This window comes from Dermochelys coriacea, chromosome 5, assembly GCF_009764565.3.
Source record: "Dermochelys coriacea isolate rDerCor1 chromosome 5, rDerCor1.pri.v4, whole genome shotgun sequence".
NCBI classification, from domain to species: domain Eukaryota; kingdom Metazoa; phylum Chordata; order Testudines; family Dermochelyidae; genus Dermochelys; species Dermochelys coriacea.
In genome coordinates, this window is record NC_050072.1 from 106,853,892 (window position 1) to 106,869,190 (window position 15,299).

The 15,299-nt window shown below is 42.6% G+C and overlaps 1 protein-coding gene across 50 annotated transcripts in view; it reads right to left on the reverse strand.

Annotated features, from left to right (window-relative positions):
* PTPRD (protein tyrosine phosphatase receptor type D) overlaps positions 1 to 15,299 on the reverse strand; it is a 1,712,576-nt gene that overhangs the window by 420,092 nt on the left and 1,277,185 nt on the right. For all 50 annotated transcript variants that reach the window (XM_043515489.1, XM_043515496.1, XM_043515490.1 and 47 more), the window contains one exon: positions 12,640 to 12,806. In XM_043515489.1, coding sequence (XP_043371424.1) covers positions 12,640 to 12,724 — 85 coding nt within the window. In that variant the 5' untranslated portion in view covers positions 12,725 to 12,806. The remainder of the gene's footprint in view (positions 1 to 12,639; positions 12,807 to 15,299) is intronic.

Genomic DNA, 15,299 nt, shown 5'->3' on the forward strand with positions numbered 1-15,299 from the left:
ATAACCTTCCAAGGGAAGCAGTGGGGGCAAAAGATCTATCTGGTTTTAAGATTCTACTCGATAAGTTTATGGAGGAGATGGTATGATGGGATAATGGGATTTTGGTAAGTAACTGATCTTTAAATATTCAGGGTAAATAGGCCAAATCCCCTGAGATGGGATATTAGATGGATGGGATCTGAGTTACTATAGAAAATTCTTTCCTGGGTATCTGGCTGGTGAATCTTGCCCATATGTTCAGGGTTTAGCTGATTGCCATATTTGGGGTCGGGAAGGAATTTTCCTCCAGGGCAGATTGGAGAGGCCCTGGAGGTTTTTCGCCTTCCTCTGTAGCATGGGGCATGGTTGACTGGAGGGAGGCTTCTCTGCTCCTTGAAGTTTTGAACCATGATTTGAGGACTTCAATAGCTCAGACATGGGTGAGGTTTTTCATAGGAGTGGTGGGTGACATTCTGTGGCCTGCGCTGTGCAGGAGGTCGGACTAGATGATCAGAGTGGTCCCTTCTGACCTTAGTATCTATGAATCTATGAATCTATGAAAGGGGTTATAAAGTTGGAACGGGAGAAACATTTTCAGCTGTGTAACATAACACTGCATTCCAGACCATTAAAAGTCTGTGAATGGACACCTTCTGTTCCTTGTACTCTGCCCCCTTCTGCTCCCCCGAGTTAAGCAAAAGGGATAATGGACTTTTCGCCCACACCTCATGGAACGCTTGGGGGAGGGTGATTCTGTACCAGGTGATGCTAGCTGGCTGTCCACCAGGGTCTGCCAAGGGACTCTACCCTCCTGCTTCTGTTGCTACAGTTCAACCAGACACCTCAACATGTCTGCTTGGTCCCTCATAATCAGAAGCATCTCATCCTGTGCCGCACACTCTCACTCATTGGAAGCTTTCCTGCTCTCCATGTCCATGTCTAACTCCTCAGACTGTGAAATCCTCCACGCTCTCAGCTCTGTGTCAGTTGTCCCGAAGGCATTCATTACCTCGGTGAACATGTCTTCCCATGTTCTATTTCTCCTCCTTCTAATCACCAAAAGTCTGCTTTCAGGTGCCGATGACCTGCTGAAGGACACGCTTCCAGCTGTCAGTCAGGGGAAAAAATAAAGGAGCCATTGTATATGAATAAAATGTTTCCATAGAAAGGCCATTTTCATTTAAAAAAAACTAGGTGCAAGCCATAACAATCAGAATCCATAACCGTTCACTGTGCCTCCTTGCTGCTCCAGCCATGGTGAGTAGACCTCCATGGTGAGAAGACTGCACTTTTAATGAAGTTTATGGCAGGCTCATGTCAGGAGCACAGGTAGAACAATGGCCCTTCCCCATAGCACCATGGGAAGCTATTTACGAACGGCACGGAGGGGAACGTTTTCACTCCCAAATTGCAGAATCTCTCATGTGGGGCCCCAGCCCCTTATCAGTCATTTAAACTACTTGCTGACCCATGCCTAGCACAGTAAAGGCACATTAGCAGCCGCATGGTTTGGCGATCTGGAATGTGGATGGGTGTGGTGGGTCTACATGCCCTTTTTTTCTGTGTAAGAGCACTTTTAATGAGAACTTCACCTGTTTCTCCTAGCTGATTCTATGTGATACCAGTCTCCTGAGGTTAACAGAGGTGGAAAGGAAGGAGATGCTGCAAGCATCTGGGTATAGACCTGGTCTTTATGCTGCTATGCTGTGTACCGCAATGATGCCAGCAGAATTAATTCAGGAGTTGCGTGGGAAAGTGTCCTACCGTGGTGGAAGAAATAGATTGCCCTTCCCAGAATCCTTCTGCAAAGTACAGTACCTCCATGAAAGTTTCCTAGAGATATCCATGGAGGATTCTTGAGCCTCATAAACAGTCCACATAAACAGTCTCTTCCGGGGGCCACTCTCTGCATGGCTGGAGCGGCCTATTGTAAGCAGAGAACTACAGCAGCTCGCTTTTTCTTCACAGTAAACATGCAATATCATTGAATGTGTGTGACCGCTAAAGTTTAACTGGACTTTTATTTTCACTGTATACTCACCAGAGGTGCCTTCCCTGGCATCACGGTCAGCCGCCGTGTTGTCCTGCGACCCACAGGGCCCCAGAGTTAAAAATATTTCCTGGCTGTTGGGGAGAATGGATCCACCGCTCGCCTGTCTCCCATTATCCTCCTCCTCCTCTTTCTCATCCAACATATAATCCTCCTTGTTGTCCCTAGACTCACACACCTGTGAGGTGTCCACGTTCCTTGTGCTGGTAGGTTCACCCCCAAGAACAGTATGCTGCTTGTTGTTGAACCGACATGCGCGGGGTTCAGCACCGGAACAACTGTTCACCTCCCTTGCCTTCTGTACACTTGGCAAAGTTCTTTTATTTTCAAATAGGACTGCTGTGTGTCCCTCATGGCATTTCACGAGTGATTTTTGCATAGATGTCAGCGATTCTTGTGCTGGATCGGAGCTCTGCCTGCACAGACTCTTCTCCCCACACAGTGATGAGATCCCCCACCTCCGTGTGCAGATCAGGCTGGAGCACATTTGGGGCATGTAGTCTCCATGATCAGCTGTGCTCAAACTGGCACGCTCCCAATGCTGATCAAACGGGAAATGGGAATTCAAAAGTTCCCAGAGTTTAGCAGGGGAGGGCATGTTTCCTGTGTACCTGGCTGCAGTGCAGCAGAGTTGAGAATGATCTCCAGAACAGTCACAGATAAGCATTGTGGGACGCCACCTGGAGGCCATTAAGTTGAATTACACAATGATGCGTCGCACTACCTCGCCAAGGGGCTATGAAGATTGAACTAAGTGCTATGCCTCTTGCAGAGGTAAATTACAGAAGTCGACATCAGAGGTGACTTAGGTCGACGTAAAGGATCCAGTAGTGTAGATACATACATTAACAGGTCAACTTAAAGCAGCTTCCTTCACTTAATTCTGTAGGGTACACCAGGCCCCACACATTGAACCGCCATACAAAGCTGGGAAGGGTACCTTTCCCTCACCCCATTGTATCATGCACAGAGCTGGAAGAGAGACATAGGGAGTAGCAAGATCAGGCCAGCTTTCTCCCCTTCTCATCCCCTTGGCCTTGCAACAGAACCTAATGAAAGATGAATAGGAAAGAGGTGGGGTGCAACAAAGCCAAAGTAGAATCGCCCACTGGACCCTTCCCTGGGGCAGGGGACAAATAAAACTGAAAGTTCTTCCCCCTTAAACACCTTCAAAGGACTAAGGGGAAGGAACAGGGCTGGAGACCCTCCACCATCCCCTTGCCAGACCAGGGCAGAAGCCTCTTTCACTCTTAGAACCCTCATTGGGAATAGGGAGAACACCAGAGCTAGCAGGAGGGAAAGAAGAGGGATCCCCATCCCTGTCCACTCCCTTGATTTCGCCACAAGGCCTCGCAACACTGAAACCAATAGGAGAAGGAATGATGGGACTCCCTTTGCACTCCTCAGGCCCCTGTGTTGGGAAATGGTAAAGAAGAGCAAAGAGGGCAAGTGTATACCCCTATCCCCACATAGGACTCCTTCACAGGACAAGCGAGTGACCAGCTATAGTGCGGGTCCTTCCCCAGGTTGTCTGTGATTCTGAGAAACCCTCACATGGGGCAGCAACTGAGGTAGACCCTTCCAAAAGCTAGGGAAAGAAGAGTCATAGCAGCTGCAGGCAGTAATGCAGGCAGTCTCACCCCCATTACCCTAGCCCAAAGAAGAGGATTAGCAGCACATCAGGTTGTCATCCCTCCAACTCCTCCACTAAGCTAGGAGGAGCAGCACTGGGGCTAAAGGCAGAACGGGCAGACACTGCTTCCTGGAGACTGTGGGTATAGAACAGGGCTCAGTGATTCTGAGTTTGTTCATTGTTGCTCCCGACCTGGTGCACAAATGCCCCTGGCTTCTTGGTAGCTGCACACAGGATCAGAAGAGAAATAAACCCAACTAAACAAGGGGGAAAAATGCCCCTCCCCCCAAAAAAGGCCTGAAGGTGAACTGATAGGGTAGTACAGTTCCCATAAAATGCTTTTATTTCATTCTGATGGAACTGCACAAATGTAAGCTATATGCAGTGTAGGAACTTAAAGATATCAGCAAATCCTTCCCCAAACAACTCCAAGATAGAAAAGGAGTACTTGTGGCACCTTAGAGACTAACAAATTTATTAGAGCATAAGCTTTCGTGAGCTACAGCTCACTTCATCGGATGCGTGAGCTGTAGCTCACGAAAGCTTATGCTCTAATAAATTTGTTAGTCTCTAAGGTGCCACAAGTACTCCTTTTCTTTTTGCGAAAACAGACTAACACGGCTGCTACTCTGAAACTCCAAGATAAGCTCTGTAAACTCATCCCCCATGAACCCACCTCAGGGATCTTCTACATGCTTCCCAAGATACAAAAAAAAAGGAAACCAAGCCAGACCCATCATATCTGGCCACAGCACTCTTACTAAAGTAATATCAGGACTCATAGAAACCATCCTCAAACCACTTGCCACCCAAAGGGCCAGCCTACTCCAGGACACAACTGACTTCCTCCACAAACTCCACAGCATTAACAACCTCCTTCAGAACACCAGGGATGTCACTTCCCCATACACCAACATACCTCACCATGACAGCATAGTTGCTTGCCTCAAATATTTACAAGACAATGGACAACCCTCAGATATCTACCCCAAACACATCGCCAAACTCATCCATTTCATCCTCAGCCATGACAATTTACATTCAACAACAAACACTTTGTCTAAACCATGAGAACAGCCATCGGTACTAGGATGGCTCCCCAATATGCCAACCTCTTCGTGGGCCACCTTGAAAAATAAATTCTGGACAAATTCACCACAAAACCAATGACAAACCTCAGATACAGATGATGTTTTCATCTTCTGGACTTAAACTGCCTCAGAGATTTCTGCTACAACTTAACAATCATCACCCATCTGTTAAAGTCTTTCTAGAACACTTCCACACTAGCATCAACTTCTTAGACACCACAATCAGATTCAGCAATGGAACCCTACAGACAACCATATACAAGAAATCCACAGATCACTACGCCTTCCTTGATAGATACAGTAATCACCTAAAAAGACTCCAAAAAATCTGTTATCTACAGCTAGGAACTCAGATACCACAGAATATGCTCCATAGAGAAAGTCCAGAATAGACACCTTACCAAACTTAAAACTATTTGTATCAAACAAAGACACTCCATGAAAAAAGTAGATTGTATCATGGTATGAGGCACCCAAATACTCCATGAGAACTTGCTTCCACAGAAATAAAACCCTTTCTGACTGCACACCCCTAGTTGTCACCTGCCACCCCATGCTGGAACCCATATGGGATATCTTCAAACAACTACTTTCCATACTCGATGAGGACACCATCGTGAAAGAAATCTTTCTTGAATCCCCAATTCTGGCCTTCAAACAACACTCCAACCTCCCCACAGACTAAGATACACCAACTCAAAGCAGCACCAGACCCTGCCAGAACAACAGCTGCAAAACCAGCAGAGGTACATCCACTGCTACAATGATTAATACCCCCAACAACACACCTTTCAAGACCCAGGGGTCCTACACATACCTATCATGACATGTTACGTACCCCATCCAGTGCACTAAATGCCCCAACAACAACTATGTGGGTGAAACAAGACAATCACTAAGCTTTCGAATGAATTCACACAGCAAAGTGATAAGAGACAAAATCACCATCACCTGTGGATGAGGACTTTTCACAAAGCGATCACCTCTCTATCTCACCTACCAGTTCCTTCATCCACAAAGGAAACCTGCTCAACACTTTCAAAAGATGAGCCAAGGAGCTTAAATTCATAATTCTGCTAGATGCTAAAAATCACGGATTGAACAGACGCATTCAATTTGTGGCATATTACAACAATCTAACAACCAAACAAACAAACCTCAAAAACAATGAGGTGTCCGGTGGCACCTTAAAGACTAGCAGATTTATTTTGGCATAAGCTTTCATGGGAAAAAAATTTGGACATAAGCTTTCATGGGTTAAAAAACCCTGGGTTTTTACCCATGAAAGCTTATGCCCAAATAAATCTGTTAGTCTTTAAGGTGCCACCGGACTCCTCACTGTCTTTGTGGATATAGATTAACATGGCTACCCCTCTGAACAAACCTCTTTTTGTCCTATGACTGCAGCGGTGTTAACAGGCCACTATATCACTCTACTTTTAACCCAGCAGAAGAGTCTGTCCTATCTTGGGGCCTCTCCTTCTGCCCCACCACCCCCATGAACATGATACAGTTCTGCGGTGAACTGGAATCCTACTTTCGCCATCTCCGACTCAAGGGATATTTCCACCACACCACTGAACAGCACACTAACCCACAGAAACCTTCCTACCAACACTTCAAGATGAAGAATTCTGCATGGGCTCCTCCGGATGGTCAAAACAACAGACTAGACTTCTACACAGAGTGCTTCTGCCCACATGCACGAGCTGAAATTGTGGAAAAGCAGCATCACTAGCCCCATAACCTCAGCCGTGCAGAAGCCAAAACCATCCACAGCCTCAGAAACAACTCTGACTTTATAATCAAAAAGGCTGACAAACAAGGTGCTGTAGTCATCATGAATAGGTCGGAGTATGAACGAGAGGCTGCTAGGCAACTCTCTGACACCATAGTCTACAGGCCATTACCCTCTGATCCCACTGAGGAGTACCAAAAGAAACTGCACCATCTGCTCAAGAAATTCCCTGAAGAAGCACAGGAACAAATCAACACAGACACACTTCTAGAGCCCCGACCTGGGGTATTTTATCTGCTACCCAAGATCCATGAACCTGGGAATCCTGGATGCCCCATCATCTCAGGCATTGGCACCCTGACAGCAGGTTTGTCTGGCTAGTGTAGTCTCTCTCCTCAGGCCCTATGCTACCAGCACTCCTAATATCTTTGAGACACCACTGACTTCCTGAGGAAACTACACTCTATTGGTGATCTTCCAGAAAACACCATCCTAGCAACTATGGATGTAGAAGCTCTCTACACCAACATTCCACACAAAGATGGACTACAGCCATCAGGAACAATATCCCCGATAATGTCATGGAAAACCTGTGGCTGAGCTTTGTGACTTTGTCCTCTCCCACCACTATTTCAGATTTGGGGACATTTATACCTTCAAGTCAGTGGCACTGCTATGGGTACCCATGTGGCCCCACAGTATGCCAACATTTTTATGGCTGACTTAGAACGATGCTTCCTCAGCCCCTAGCGCCCCTACTCTACTTGCGCTACGTTGGTGACATCATCATCTGGACCCATGGGAAGGAGGCCCTTGAGGAATTCCACCTGATTTCAACAATTTCCACCCCACCATCACCTCAGCTTGGACCAGTCCACACAAGAGATCCACTTCCTGACATTACAGTACAAATAAGCGATGGTCACATAAACACCACCCTATACCAGAAACCTTCTGATCGCTATACGTACATGCCTCCAGCTTTTATCCAGACCACAAGACACGATCCATTGTCTACAATCAAGCCCTCTGAAAGAACAGCATTTGCTCCAATCCCTCAGACAGAGACAAACACCTACAGGATATCTATCAGGCGTTCTTAAAACTACAATACCCACCTGGGGAAGTGAGGAAACAGACTGACAGAGCCAGAAGGGTACCCAGAAGGGTACTACTACGGGACAGGCCCAACCAAGAAAGTAACAGAACGCCACTATCCATCACCTTCAGCCCCCAACTAAAATCTCTCCAGCGCATCATCCAGGATCTACAACCTATCCTGAAGGATGATCCCTCACTCTCACAGACCTTGGGAGACAGGCTAGTCCTCGCTTACAGTAACCCCCCCCCCGAAGCAAATACTCACCAGCAACTACACACTACACAACAGAAACCACTAACCCAGGAACCAATCCCTGCAACAAACCCTGTTGCCAACTTTGTCCGAATATCTATTCAAGGGACACCTTCATAGGACCCAACCACATTAGTCACACCATCAAGGCTCGTTCACCTGCACATCTACCAATGTGATATATGCCATCATGTGCTAGCAATGCCCCTCTGCCATGTACACTAGCCAACCCAGACAGTCCTCTACACAAAAAATAAATGGACACAAATCAGACATCAAGAACTGTAACATTAAATATCAGTAGGAGAGCATGTCATCTCCCTGGACACTCTAACAGACTTCAAACTCGCAATTCTTCACAAAAAAAACTTCAGAAACAGATTTCAGCGAAAAACTGCAGAACTGGAATTAATTGCAAACTTGACACCATCATATTAGGCCTGAATAAAGAATGAGAGTGGTTGGGTCACTACAAAAAATAATTTTGTATGATAATTCTGTTGATATTCTCACCTTTTTGTTAACTGCTGGGAATGGACCACATCCACTTTGATTGAATTGGCCTCGTTAGCACTACAAAAAGGAATTTTCCCTCTGTTGATATTCACCCCTTCTTGTCAACTGTTGGGAATGGACCACATCCACCCTAACTGAATTGGCCTCATTAGCACTCATCCCCCCGTCCCCCGCTTGGTAAGGCAACTCCCATCTTTTCATGTGTTGTGATATTTATACTGCTTACTGTATTTTCCACTCCATGCATCTGATGAAGTGGGTTATATCCCATGAAAGGTTATGCCCAATAATTTGTTAGTCTCTAAGGTGTCACAAAGACTCATTGTTCTACCTTGAATGGTTTCTTAGAATATGTGCTAACTACTTATGATGAACAATCTGTTTCACCTTGAATTCAGATGTGATGCTCAGAGTACCTTTCCAGACCTGAAGAAGAGTTCTGTAGAGCTTGAAACCTTGTCTCTCTCATCAAAAGAAGTTAGTCCAATGAAAGATATTACCTCACCCACCTAAACTGACAGTGTATTTAGTAATGTTAACTACAGGACTAAGTGGAGCCAAATCCCTTCATTCAGAATAAGAATGTATATATTATTGTTCGTAATTTAGAAAGACTTTAAATAAAATGGGTGTGAATAGTACTTGCATTGGTTTGTATGTATATAATCACACACACACGTTTAAGTCTGTGCACATTAACTGCTTGAAACTCAAAAATCTCAGTCTTAACTGTACAGGGAGAGGGACTAAGTGGAAGGGGAACAACATTTATAGAGTCACATATATAGGGATTTTTCTTCCGATTAGACAGGTCAAAGCTCACTAAAAACAAGACATACACCTCTAAGAGCATCTAGTTAACATTAATTAATTCAGTAACATTTACCAAGGGGCCGTTCAGATCAAATTAAAACCGACAAACCTTCAGCCAAAACTTGAACCCACCTATTCAGATGACCGAAATGTTACATTAACTTTCTGAATTCCCCTCCTCTATCCCCCTTGTCTCTGCATGGTCCTGCTCCAGCAGGCCTGAGAAGAGGAAGCAATTAAGTAGCAAGAGTTGGTCTCACTGTGGGGACAATCCCATGAAGTACCAAGCAAGCTCAGTTTTCATTGAAGTCACTGGGAAAATGTGGGCACTCACCACTTGGCAGGATCAGCCCTTATATCTATAGCAAGAATGGAATCAGGAAGTAGAGGGTACCTCAGATTAAAGTCTCTTCTCATAAAAGCTTGAATATATGAAACTGATCATTTTAGGATCACCCACTACTGCTAAAATCTATCCACTTTCTACATTCATTAGTCATAGCATATTTCCCTTTCAGTGTATCACAACTCCACTTTGGAGTAAAATAAATATTTTATTTAAAAGCAAAAGTAGTAAAGGAAAATTAAGCTAAAGAAACATGCAAGGTTTTAAGAATATTGTTAGTTAACTAAACTAATATTTTAATTGGTCAGGTTAGAAACGGCATTTCCCCTATAAAAAAAACAAACTATACTGCCCAATTCAGTTTTACCCCTATTAATCATAAAGGGAAATGTTTAAAACACATGTACCAAAAATATTATTTTGTTTAATACGATATCCAACCACTCATTACTCTTGAATGTCATCTCAGACCCTCCAAGATACAATCATGGCTAGTATACATGTGGTTGGGTTTAGTTTCAGGAATTTCAGTTTCCCTAGAGAAGCAAATTCTCAGTGATGTAATGATTCCATTTCTAGTTTGATACTGACATTTTAGCTACATGTCCTATAGCCGTTTGATATTAAAATATATTTTTCTGTTTTTAAATCTTTTAATACAGATCTAAACATATTTTTTCCTCTTCTTCTAGTGGCAAACAACAATAATGAGCAATAAATAGTTTAGTGCATAATAATAGTAGATGATATGGTAATGCTATCAACCCTCCAAGATGGGATAACTTAATTTATCCCTCTTTGGCTGGCTGCCCTGGTTCCCTGAAATTCTGTCTGGTAATGCCCGTTAACTACAGGGACACCTTCCAGAAAGGGTAGTGGATCAACGTCAGTTCCTCTGTCATAGAACTCAGCTGGCCTATGGATGATTTGTGAATTATTTTTAAGGAATTATGGAAACATGATGGATTTTTTTCTTATGTTGAGAGCAATCAGGACACATTTGATATCCAATACCATCACAGTAAAATATTAATGAGCAACGACACAACAATATTGTATAAGTCAGTGTGCAAAAGGCAAAGAAACTAAACACGTGATAAGCATCTTCTTTAAAGGGCCTCTGCAGATTCCCACTCTTGGGATATGCCTGACCTCTGCAGAAACCATCTGCAATAACTCTGGTTACAGGTGAATAATCTTTATTTTTGCATCACTTTTCTATCCATCACGATCATTCCTTAGTGTCTAGCCTAGATTAATCAACAATAACTGCTATAAAAGTTCATCCTAATCCTAAAGCACAACTTTACAAACCCTTAATCTGCATGTTGATGCTGCATGCTAATAACAGATACTTATTAACAAAGTAGCCTCCTGCCACAACAATGTCTAATGCCATATTTTGTTTTAAGTATTAAAGAAATGTGAGAGGAACAGAATAATTTTGAAAAACTAATCTCAAAGCACTATTAAGATCCTTAAAGTACTTTTATAGTACAGCCTGTTTGAAAGTAAATCCTACGTTAGTCTCAATGGAGTATATTCCCTTCTCTCATAAGCTTTATAAAAGAGAAGAGCAGTGCAGTGGTCCTTTTGCCAATTGTTGTTTATCTGATTGGTAAAGAACAAGCATATAAACCACACCAAAAAATGCACTTCTGCTCCACCAGAAGTACAGTACTCTGGCATCTTACATAGAAAGCAATACCAGATTCTAAAATCTATTGTTCACTAAGCATAGATTTTGTCTTTTAAAATAGGTGGTGCTTTAAAACAGCAGAAATGTCTAGTGCTTGAGCTATTTCCAAGTTAATTATTTGCTGGTTAAGTCTTAAAATGTCCTTGGCTTCACCTTAGACACAACTATCCCAGCTGGTCATTAACAGTCTGGAAATGACCCAAATACTGTAATCTCAACTGTCAGTACTCTACAAACATGTATGTTTTGTGAATGCTTGTTTTTTCATGTATTTCAATTTCATGGTGCTATATTTGGAAAACAGACTCTTAATTTTTTTCCATTCCATGTTTTAAGAGCTGTTGTCTCAATGTAATTCAGTGCACTTGGAGTCCACAATGAGTTTAGTAACAGCCTTACAAGAACTGAATGTATTCTCACTAAAATAGTGTCTGATTCTGATCTCGCACCACTTTTACTCTCTTGTAACTCTGTTTATCTCAACAGAGTTGCCCCTTTGTGTTTTCATAGTTGTAAGGGAGATCGGAATCCACTTTAAAATCGGGGGGAGGGGGGAGGGGAGGAGAGTTCATGAATGCTGATGTTTTAATAGTCCTAAGAAAATCCAAGAGAAAAGGGCTGCTGTACCAAGTGAACTGAACAGCTTGTAGTAAACCAGCCTGTCAACAGGTCCAGGCAAGTGGCTTTTCTTGTTGGTATAACATTTCTGCAAAAGCCACAGGACAGCTGGGAAAAATAACACATGTAAACAAGGTAGGCCTAATTATTTTCCAATTAAAAAGAAGATATTATCTTCCTCATTAATTGGTAAGCTAATTGACCAAAACCTTGCTGTATCATAAATGAGTCAATACACAGAACCTGGGTATCTATACTACCCACTCAGACCAAAGTTGGCAGTTCTGCTTGATTTGTTTGAATACTGTACTCCACGACAGCTGTCGGAAATAATACATTAGAACAGCTGCTGTGACAGCTACAAAGCACGTGGAATTTTAATTGGACTCAACAGTCTATTGTTTATTTTACTAAACTTAAAAGGAAATATTCAAGGGAAGTAAACAAGTTCCTAATGGAACTAACTGATCTTTGCCATTTGGTAAACAAGGTTATGCCTTCATTTTGCCTATATAATTTCACTAGTATTATCTCTACCAACTAACTGGCAAAAAGAAAAGAAAAGAAAAAGAGAACAGTAGAAAGCTGTTAGATGACTAAGAAAAGAGGCATTAAGAGGAAAAATGGTAAGGAAGTCACAAAAACAAACCTTTCAAATACTGGCTGTGAGCCAGAGAATCACACAGAGTTTTAAGATTTACTGAAAAGGAGACCTTATTCAGAGGCCCTCAGCAACTATTAGCTGAAAACAAAACTGTTCATTATGGCTCAAACCTCAAGACCATTGAAAAGTAAAGCTTACTTTCAGCATCAGCAGAAAGCAGAAAGCACAGGAGCACCACCACTGGCCTGGCTACGTGCATCATCCGACAGCTTGGCACCAGCATGCTTTGGCAGCCTCAGTCTCACTGGCTCAGAAGCCGCTATGAGTCTGTCCGGTCTGAAATTTCTGATGAAGTATTTCAGAGCCTGTGGAGTGGTGGAGAGAAAAAGAGACAGACAGAGAGAGAGAGAGAGCGCAAAATATGGTTAGGGGGGTGTTTTGTTTTTCCCAATATTTACAGTTAGAGGCAAAACAGTTTAAAAATACAAAGAATCTTCAGGAGACTGTAGTACACCGAAGGTAGCGAGGTGCTGCAGATGTTTCTAGTACTGACCCAGAATGCTGGAGCCATAGAGCATCCTGTCCCCAGTACATTTTTTCTTCTCCATGTTCAGATCAACCGATCCCATGTGTTGGATCTTGTCTGGCCATCTCAGCACTGCATTTGAGTAATACACCATGAGAATGAGGTGTCATTTCTAATGAAACCTATTAGTTTAATACATCACCAGAATGAGGTATACTGATGCTGTAAGGAAGGGTTTAAGAATGGATTCAACATCCAGGATAAAAGTCCACTAACAAATGACATACTGGAAGCTGCTTTCCTGGCATCAGGTAGGAATGACAGGGCTAAATCTGCTTCTCAGACTATTCCTATGCCAGCTTTGTCAATGCTACATATTGGATCCCCCATATTAACAATCAAAACTCATATTCAGTTTTGGTCCCACATGTCTAAAAAGTTACATTTCCTCTCTGTTTTTCCTCTATATTTAAATTATGCAATACAGAAATCATGATAAAGAGCCCATATTCAGTTCAGTCAGTGTAATTTAACATGTTATATAAGAACTAATCAACAATACAGTTTAAGCATCTGCCTTTAACAAGAATCCATTTTATTCTTGGTAATCCACTCCACCCAAGCAATATTAGAAATTGCAGAACATAGAAATGCTTCCCTCTGAGAGGGAAATATTAGAGATATCCAAAATAGCACGACTGTGTCACTAAAATAACACTGCAATTTAATTGCACTTTTCGAAAGAGTTGTAAGATATATACTTTGGCAGGTCTGAAACTTAGCTCAAGCACAATAAGAAAAACAGATACTATCTTTTTCATTATCCTGCATGAGTAGCTTCCATGCAGTGAAGATAAAAAACAAAAGGGAATGGGTGGATTATACTAATTATTCCACTTGATGGATCTACAGACTTGTGGGTGGCATGAAGAGCCTATTTTATACTACAGTGCAATGCTGAAAGAATCTATTCAAGGAAGAATAAAAGAGACGACCAGATGTTAGGAATCTATGCTGTTATCAATCTCTTTGTAAAACTACCTCTCAAATCAGCTATCACTATCAAGAGATATGAATCTAAGAAATCTTCATAGGCAAAGTGCTGAAGGCACCAGCTCCCTGCTTCATCACTACCATCTTCGTGCCAGCATTTCAAATGACAGCAAAGTCCATGAGACATCAATCCTGTCGGACTCAATTTGTGTCTGTGCAAGCGTATCATGGCCAACTGCTATATAATGACTTCAGTGCTATCACAAAGATGGAGATGTATGAAATGCATTTTCAGAGAAGAGGTGATTTTGTTTTGCTTTTACTAGACTGAAGGGGTGATGCAATCTTTGTACAATGCAAATCTTCAAGTTGACATCTGCAAACAAGCACAGTGGAAATATAATGGCCACTAAGATTCATATCTGAGCCATAAAATATGCCTGGGAGGGGGGTTAGGGAGTGGGGGTTTGTTAGTAATTTAAAAAAAAAGCTCAGGGAAAGAGAAAGAATATGACCTGCACAAGACTATTTTGCTAAACTGTTTTCCAATGTGACACTGAGAAGTATTTTCCCCCAACCTCCCAGTTGAAAAGTGAAATAAGTCTTTTAAAATGCCTTTTTTTTCAGAATCTACAGGAAGCCTGTAGAAGAAAGGAAAAACACACAAAATATGGCAGGTAAGCTGGCTCAAGAAGAGAAGATGAGGTGTTTTGCAGTTATTAAAGACACACCATCCCATTCATTCTAAACACATATACCGGTATTGCCAAACTTCTGTCCTCTGCTCCAGGTGACATTCATTATCGCTCCCACCACACAATCTGAAACCCTTGCTGCTCCTTCTCTCTGCACTTTCAGCATGTCACAGCCTTAACTAACCTGATAAACATACAAATATGTTCTGCAAGTGAATCTTGAACTTCTATTTCTTCTCTTACATTGCTTATGCTTCTACAGCAGGGTTTTGGCATTTTAGGTTGTGAAATACAAGTGTTTGGGAGAAGGCAGGCAGAGGTTGGTGGTGGTTTTGGTTTTTAAGGTGGTTTCTTTAAAAAATATTGTTAGTGAAATCATGTGGATGACGGGCTAACACTGGAGAGAAACAAGCCATGAGACAGGCAAGTGCTGTCAAGCTTCTCCACAGAGCTCTGCTGAAGCTCTGACCTACAATAACCCTTAGCCTCAGCCCTGGACCTCCTCATCGACAATTGTACCAAACTGTACTGGAATAAAGTGACAAGAACTCTGTTTGCTTGGTTGTGAAAACAATATGGAAAAGCTTTATAAGGACTAAACTAATATACAAAACTCATGCCAGCTATGAACCAATCCACCTCCA